The following is a 9180-nucleotide window of genomic DNA, read 5'->3' on the forward strand; positions in this document are numbered from 1 at the left end:
AGAGAGAGAGAAAAGGTGATAGAAACAGAGAGAGAGAGAGAGAAAAGGTGATAGAAACAGAGAGAGAGAGAGAGAAAAGGTGATAGAGAGAGAGAGAAGAAGGTGTTAGAGAAAGGGAGAGAGAGGGGGTTTGGAGAGAGAGAGAGAGAGAGGTTGAGAGAGATGAGGAGAGGGAATGAGCGCAATAGAGAGACAGAGAGAGAGAGAGAGAGGCCTCACACTGCTATACAATACCAGCCTGGTCTCTCCATAGCAACAAACATGGCAGCACAAATCTATTTCAGAGCGGAAGTGCGGCGAGGCACTTAAATGCAGTGGACACACACAAAAAAAAAGGGAGAAAACAGCGATCAATTATTAAAAGACCTCCGTGTTCATACTTACTGTTTGCGTGTTGCAGGCCAGAGCAGAATAAAATAACAGACGCACATAAAACTCTCCTCACACAACAAACTGGCCGATGTTATCAGAGATCTCCTGGAGCCACTCCTTCCTCCTCGTAAACAGGATGTGTGAACCGGGAGCTGCCTCGCTCAACGAACGTGTGTGACATTTGTTCAGGCGGCCCGCGTGTTTGCGTTTCAAGGTGTCGGCTGCCCTGGAAACACGCACGGCTAATGAGCTAAGAAACAAAAGGGGGGCCTTGTAACCACGCTGGGGAGATGGCCGATAAGAGCAAGTTTCAATCAACATAATGTTTTTCCTGGAAAAAGCTGCCAGCAAATCATAACACTTCAAGCCCAGCTGTCTGAGCGCCATTGTTCTGAGCTCCGGCGTTCCTAATTACCTCAGCGTTACACAGAGCCAACGCAAACACATGGCCGATCAGCTCAACGATGGCAGTCCCAATTACCTCATCTTTTTTCCCACGACGCTGGCCAGTAGGCGTGCCTGGGGTCAGGAGATGGCAAAGTCAGGACACTCAGTCAGTCACTCACTCACTCACTCACTCAGTCAGTCAGTCCTTAACTCGTGGACATTTAGTGAAGGGGGCGGGGCTAGAGAAAAGGGTCCCTAGCCCACCCCATTTGAGGGGTGGGCTAGGGAGAGTAGCTAGGGGGCAAACCGGTCTCACTCCCAGTATGTCAAAATGTGCCGATTTGTCACGCCCCTTATTCGCGTTCTTATTGGCGACAAGAAAGGGTACTTTTCGCATCGTAAATTATGCAGAAGAAAGACCGTCGGACCATCTCTGGAGGTCACCTCGTGGCGACCCCTAGCAGTCTTGATCGTATTAACAGTCTGAGGTGTAAGTAGGTCAATGTCGCGTTAGGCTAGGGAGGGAGGGAGGGAGGGTGGGAGGGGCGCATCAGTAGCGTTGTCGACTTGTAACTTTCTCGTCACGAGAGACCTGGTTCAAATCTCGACCCAAACCATAACCCTAAGTTGCTTTTGTTGCCTAAAGCTAAGGTTATTTTACTTCCCTAAACCCAATCAGGTTGTTGTGCGTGCCTAAACTTAACTGGCGATTCGAGCCATGGCTCGACATCTCCGGGCCGAACCGGGCCGGTAGCCGTGGTAGCTGCAATTCGCGGTCGGTCGCGTTCTCAGCCAAATAACCAGGAAGATTGGGTGTCTGTGCTGGAGGAACGTGCGCCTCTAAAGGTCCCCTTTCACGTCAGCAATAATGATGCCGAGGGGACGTGACAAATCGACGTGTTTTGAGACCCTGGTGATGGGATAGCCTTCAACAGCAAACCCGTTTTACAGCGCTGAAAAGTTGCTTAAAAAACAGAGCAACAAGTGAAATACTAAACAAGAAGCTTCAAAGAAATGAAACCAGTGAAATGAATCAAAAAGAAATCAGCAAAGCAGGAAGAAGAACTGGTCAAACTAGTCGAGGATTATCATTCAAACAATAATAGAAAAAACACGAGAGAAGTGGCGCGCGTTATTCTGCGGGGAAAGTACTTATAGCGATTGTGTTCTTCCCATATGGGCCCCTTGCTTTACACACACAGCTGCCATTCCAGCGCACTAAATCCTCCCAGACAATGTCAAAGAGACAGTAAGTTGGTTGCAAGTGCCACAGTGATATATACTGTGTTGCCCTTTCCCAGATCATATAGGGTGATTATATGCGTGTTGGACTAGGCTTTGGCAGCAGCTGCACAAAAGGCTTTACTGTAATAGCTTTTCCCCCTCTTTCTGCCCATCCATTCTGTCGCTGACGGGGGGCCGGCACCTGCCTCGCCTCACACACGGCTACAGCTGCTTACAGCCCCTCTGCTCCCGGCGTAGACGGCCGCTCTGACAGGCGATGAGAGGGATGGCACCGCCAAACACATTACCGCTTTGTCGTCATTTTTATGCCACCCTCTCAGCCAATTTTAGGGTCCATTTTGGTGCTTTCCCCGGCGGGCACTTTTATTGAACGATGAAATAATCAACCCCAGTATCACGCCAAAGCATGTAATACACCCGCCAGTCCAGCGTGTCAGAGTCACGTTTTGCCTCGTCTAGGCGTGAAAAGTACACGGCCTGCATCCCCAGAATGCTTTGCGGCTGCCTTGCGGTCCGATGGAGGCACGTCCCAAAGGTTGGTTGTTATACAGTTATGGTTAGAATGTCTGTTAGAAATGTAAATGTGACATTCGTTGGCAATACAACACCGGTTGTTGGCATAGATGGAAAACGTTTATGCTCTTCCGCCACAACACGACTTACTTCCTGGCCATCGTTTGATTACAGCAGAGATGTTCAATGTGAGAGATGTTGCACTGCAGGCTCCGCCGATAATACGAAATGGAACTCTGCCGGTCTCCTAAATGGTCACGTGGTCACCTTTGCCCTTGAAGTGTTGTCAGAGAGAGAGAGCCTGGTGACGTTGGGTTAGTGCTGATCTAGCAAGCTAACTTGAGCTCGAGATCATGAGTTCGCAAACTCCACACAAACCACACATAAACACAAAGCTGATCCCTTGTCAGCTCACTCAACCACAGATTTAGCTACTATGTCAACGAACTTCACGTGTAGCTTTAGCTAATCGCTCCCTGCTAACATGAGCTCCTGTTGCCAAATCTCGCGAGAGTGTGTTGCTGAGAAAGAGACAGGTCTTGAACAAATTAAATTTTCTGCTGATCTGTCTGTCTGAAAAAAGCCATTTTAGTGTCAGAATGTTCTGAAGATATGTGCAGGCTTGCGGAAAATGGGCCCACTATTTACTTTGATGACTATGGGGGCGAAAGAATCTGTCATAATCTAAGATCCTCCCATTGACTCCAATAGACTCAGGACCTGCCGCCAGTCTCCTAAGTGGGTGTGGCCGGTCTCATGAGTGGGCGTGGCCGTGGAAAACCATGGGCAAAACCCACGTGACACAGATACAGGAAGTGACATGAAGATGGTGTGTCTCACTTTGATATCCCACTGTCTCTGATTTCAGGCACCTATAGTGCCTATATCGCCCCGACGTATTGCACCGTCATACATGTGTGTACTTTTCACGCCTAGGCGAGGCAAAACGTGACACTGACACACGCTGGACCGGCGGGTGTATTACACGCTCTGGCATGATACCCAGCTGAAATAATATTGGCAAATAAACACTCGATTTGCAGCATTACGATTTGTTCGACCATCAAATAAACAATCAGAGATGTTTTCTACCTCAGACTCGGTTGTTTTCTGATCAAACACTGCTCCAGAACCACCTAGACAAAGGCTCCTGTCATTCAACTATGGTGCCCCACGGGGGACAGCAGCAGTCACAGGCACGTGTGCATATGTGACAGCTCAGTGAAATAATGTGAACAGGGTGCAATGCAAAAAAAGAGAACTAATTATTGAAGGCATTTTTTGCCTCCCCATTTTTTATTTCACAAGCACATTTTATCTTCTTTTCTGACCCCGGACGGTAGGCTACCGTCCCTCCCAAATTGTGAAAGACATTTCGGAAACAAGATTTCTGTATCTCATCAAAAATCAGCCTTATTAAAGGTGCTGTAAGGGATATTTTTGTTAAAGTAAGTGTTAAATACCTCTACTTTCCATCAGCCATCACTAATATAGAGTGTTTGGTCAGTAACATCTCCCTCTGCTTTGTGTTTGTGGAATCCTCTCTTCTGATTGGATAAAAGTGGGAACGGGGATATCAGAAAATGTACTTTTTGTATACTGCAGAGCGGAGGAGCCATGTACAGTATATCAGTGATGGCTGTTGGAATGTAGAGCTATTTAACACGTATTTTAATTTAAAAAAAATGATACCACTTACAGCACCTTTTTAAATCAAACAAAATCCGGCACTGTTTACACAGCTGTACGACAGTGTCCCAACAGGGTATATCACCATATCAGTAAGTGGCAGAATTAGAGTACTTACACAGGCCATCACAATAGAACCAGCACCGTGCCTTTCAAAGCACAACGATGTCAGCGAGGCAGCACACAATATCATACTATCAGTTCAGTTGACTGGCTATTGGGTTTCGGGCGTGTTGTGGGACACTGTAATTGTATACACTTTATCAGACCTGCTGTGTCACAAGTGTTTTGTTTAAGGGATTTCCAGCGCGGGGTAGGGAGGGGCCAACTCATTACGGTCAAGTCAATAAGATGTAACGAGGATCCTACCAATAAACATGAATAGATAAGCACGTCTCGCCGTATCACAATACTTGTCAGCTCTGACCTGAGCTATAGTGGAAAAGGTTTTGATCCGTAGACAGGGATCATGATCACCGGTCATGCGGGCAGGTCTAAGATTTCGTTTTTACGAATTTGTCAGGTCATGACCCACATGCGAGTATCTCAGCGGGAAATGTGTACAGTTAACAGTCAGACTGGAATATCATAACTGACTGCAAAGGGGCAATTATCAAACTAAACTCTAATTGCCATTTTGAGTTTGATTCTTTTTAGTGGTCACCATCACATTGCCTTGGAGGTAAGACTTTTCAAGCTATGTATAGTATACAGTATATACAGTAATGAGGTTTTCATCTTGCTAGTATATAATGTGTTTATTTACATCTCTGACTATTTCTGGTTTTCAAATGTATCTGAGCCAGGCAGAAAGAAAAGGAAAGATTCTCAAAGTGATAAATAAAGTGAAAGTTCAAGTAAAAATGTGTTCGGTTTTAAAGATGATAAGGGCATCCTCCTATAGATCAGTAGGGATTTCGAACGGTTCCAGAGATCTAGTTGACCTACAACTTGGTCAATAGTGAGGCCCAAAGAAATTGGAAGCGATAAGTGACACATATCATTTGAAACTGCTCATTTGATCCTAAGATAGACTGCAAGCAGAAGATTGGAAGCTTCAGATGCCCTGACAACTGTACTTTTCATATGATGATGTAGTATTACCTTCATACAGTGTATCAGGAGATTATTTAGCAGACTATATGGTGGTCATATTTTGCACGTTATGTATCTGAATAACTGTGATGCTATGCTGCTAGCTTAATTCGACACTTAGGATATGAATGCATTTCATGGATTCTCAATTTACCTCATTCATGGCATGGGTTCCTGTCGCCTACTTCGCACAAAAAAAAGAACCTGACTATAAAACATCGAAATGGGTTACAATAGTGACTCTGGGTCCAGAAACATTAAGTAAATGTTCATTTCATTTAGGCAATTGAGTCATTTTGGTCTACTGCCGATGCTCTAAAATCAAGCCAAGTTCAGAAGAGTCACTTCAAGGTGGTTTGATGAGGCACCTCTTGCTTTTTAGTGCCAGCTTGGCCACTGAAAACAACTGGCGCCTGGTCAATGCTTTCTTTCTCACATCAACTTCATCTTCATCTAAAAAACTTCACCTGCACCTGACGTAAATGCTGCTAGAGAAAAGAAATGTCTCAAAATGGTGCCAACCTTATCCCTATAAAATTCACAGCAAAAAAAAAAAAAACAAGAAATGCCCATATTCCCACTGCGAAGTACAAAATTATAGAGGATTGATGCGATTTTGAGTCGTTTTTTTCTAGTTATTTTCTATCTACTTCCACTGTGTTGGCGAAGTGACAAAGTCTATAGGTGTTTAAGATGCATGGTTCGTCAGAAATGTCTCTGTTATAGTTTGATTTAGCCTATATGCTCTAGCATTGCATATACTGCAGCACTGATCAGAACATTCAATGTTTCATCGACTAAATATTCTGTCTCCAACAAAATATAACAAAGTTGTACTTACATCCATCCGCACTCGTCCCTCAAACGTTAGCTTTGGTCTGACACCAATACAGCACAAACCACTCACAGTCAGTTCTCCATAAGCTACAAAGGATCTCGACTGGGGAATAGTTACATTGAATTCCCAATGAATCTACAGCCTTTAACAATTTCTAATATAGATTTTAGGCTCGTCTGTTGAAGCAAGCTGCTCCACGTTTTCCCCTCACAGTAGTAGGCTATATTTAATTCTCCCCTCCTTCTCTCTCTCCTTCCCTTTTTGAACACATACGTACGTACACACTAACACACTCCCACACTCTCACTTCCCCCTATGACTTCATTTTCTGTACAGCTAGTCTATTTGAACTCATCTTATTTCACTGACTTGACATGATATAGCCTAATTGTGTGCATCGTGCCATATTTCGTCCGTGTTGTCATACTACTGTCATCAAATTCAGTTGTGTCATTTGTTTGGGGAGACGTTTTAACAAGGCCCTTGGGGGGCCACTCTTCTGTGTTTCTATCCTAGTGCTCCGTCGCTGTGCTCTCAGCACTTGGTTTCTATGTTACATCACTGTGCAGCTAATCTAAACAGGCACCTGCAGAAAAGGCCTGCTTATTCAATGCCGTGGTCTGATATCAGACTGGATTGTCCACTTGTTACACTCCATTCCCATCTTAGAAGCAGCCAAAACTCAGCTGGGTGGAGTGGGCGGATGCGAAGGTCTGGACACAGTAGGCAATGAATAGCCTACTGTGCCCTATGACACGATATTGACTGCGGCTGAGAGCAAGACAACTTTTAAAAGCAGAACATGCAGATTACAGAGTGGGCTTTCGAGGTGAGCTCCCGACGAACTGGCCTTAGGTAAAGATTTAGCACAGACCATTTTGTCAAAGGCCTAATAAGTAACCAACGGTATCTGGAAGCCAGAAGCATCCACATTCCCTCGCTGAGAGACCCTGGGCGAGGAGGAAACAACAGATACTGTCTGTTCTCCAGCTGCCACGGAGCATCATTTGAATATTTTCAGCCTGCTATACCAAAACAAACAGAGATAGGCAGCAGCTCTCAACACTGCAACATGGAACAGGTGTGTGTGTGTGTGTGTGTGTGTGTGTGTGTGTGTGTGTGTGTGTGTGTGTGTGTGTGTGTGTGTGTGTGTGTGTGTGTGTGTGTGTGTGTTGCTGTTGGAGCTATATGGAATGCAGAATGACAGTCTACCTGTGCAAAGACACATCTATCGATCCGAATACCCCCTCCCATGAACACACACACGCACACACACACGTCAGTCACACGCGCGCGCACACAGCACACACATACGCGCCTGTGTTCTATCAAAAATCGTATGACAGGCGTGGTCATGGAGTGAAAACGTTAAGGACAAATTGATTATTATTATCATCATCATGGACTAATTAGCTTCAATATCGCATGCTATATAGCCTGACGCAAATGGGGGAAAACATCTACCTTATGATGATCGATGCGTATCCTCTCCTCTCCTTTATGCGGGCTCTCGGGCCACAGGTGATAGCTGGAGCCGTAGTTCGGGCTGTTTTTGCTGCTGTTGCTGCCAGTCGCAGACGAGTTCCCCGCGTATGCCCGCTGCGTTACCGGGGGGGTGACACGGGAGTCTGTGCGGCTGTGTGGTGGCTGCGCCTGGTCGCCTTGCGCGGGGATCCTTCCAGACTTATTGCGCTCTTGTTCACAGTGCTGCTGCGGACGCTGGGGACAGAGCCCCAGTGCGCCTTGCTGCTGCCGCTGCCGCTGCTGCTCTGGCTGCTGCAGCAGTGGAGTCTGGTGAGTCCTACATAGCTCTCCTGAGCCGCTGGCGCAGTGGTTGATAGGCAAGCTGCTCCCCACCAGTAGCTGTTGCTGCGCTCGTAATTGTGGGAGCTGTTGTTGCTGCTGCTGCTGCTGCTGCTGCTGCTGCTGCTTCTGCTGCTGCCTCTGCTGCTGCTGCTGCTGCTGCTGCTGCTGCTGCAGGTCCTGAGTCCGATGCTCGAATGCTCTCCTTTTCGCCTCAATTGACTCGCATGCATTTAAAGAGCGCCCTTTCTGTGAGTTTGCACGGCTTCCTTCAGGGGAGGGGTCCCTCTGTTGGACTCTTGAATGACTGTGCTGTTGATGCTGCTGCTGCTGCTGCTGCAACAGCTGCCTGTGCTCTCCGTGCCCTCCTGCTCCTCCTCCTCCCCTGCAGCGTTCCACGATGCTCGCCTGTTGGTGATTGTTGGCACTCCTTCCGAAACGATCCCCCGGTTTAGATCCCTGGGAAAAGGACAGAGAGGAGGTGGACGTCGGTGGCGGTGGTATCGGCGGGGGAACGGATGGGGAGGGCTGCGGCGGGAGAGGCGCGACAGGATGGCGCTGCTGGTTGTGAGAGAGGCTGGTTGCCTCCTGCTCGGTGGAAAAACTGCAGTGGCAGCTTGGAAAAACAGGTTGCTTCTCCGAGTGAGAGCCGGCCGCGGCCCAGGGGTCCTGCTGCAGGTGCGCGGGCTGCCCGGTGCCGGGCTCGCCGGCCCGGTGTGAAGGTCGCTGGGCGGTGTCGTTGCTCGCCAGAGGTAGCGGGTCACCGCTGCGAACAGGTCTCCGAGAGGGCTGGCTCACGCACGGCAGCTCCTGGAGGCTCTGGCGGTGAGCGGCGGCTGTCGAGGAGCGGTCTCGGTGAGCAGAGGGCGGGGGCGGCAGGCTGAACACAGGCGCGGCTGGGGCTCGACTCGGCTCGCTGCTTCCGTGCTTCTCCTTGTCGGGGCTTTGGTGCTGATGGACAGCTCCCGAGTACCGATGCCGCATCCCCTTGATGGCCGCGTCTTGCTGTGGTTGCTCCTTTGCCGTGCAGCAGAGCTCCGACACCCGTTCATTGCGATCAGTCCCAGCAGAATAGGACCGACTTGTATCATTGGTAGGTTTGACCAAGACCTGCCTTAAAACGTCACCGTGCAGCCAAAACACCGCCTTCGACTGAATATCTCTCCATTGCTTGTATGCGCACAGGTTGCAGCGGATCGATCACTCCTTAACCGGTGTTAGGTTACATGAATGAGATG

General features: G+C 48.0%; 1 protein-coding gene across 1 annotated transcript; it reads right to left on the reverse strand.

Moving 5' to 3' along the window:
- Positions 1 to 7567: 7567 nt before the first annotated feature.
- On the reverse strand, positions 7568 to 8926 carry LOC310797327 (uncharacterized protein; the record flags this gene model as incomplete). Its single annotated transcript, XM_083659696.1, has 1 exon — positions 7568 to 8926. The coding sequence occupies one exon, from the start codon at positions 8924 to 8926 to the stop codon at positions 7568 to 7570; it is 1359 nt and encodes a 452-aa protein (XP_083515822.1).
- Between the last annotated feature and the right edge of the window lie 254 nt (positions 8927 to 9180).

Source organism: Poromitra crassiceps (assembly GCF_964638095.1).
Source record: "Poromitra crassiceps genome assembly, chromosome: 23".
NCBI lineage: Eukaryota > Metazoa > Chordata > Actinopteri > Beryciformes > Melamphaidae > Poromitra > Poromitra crassiceps.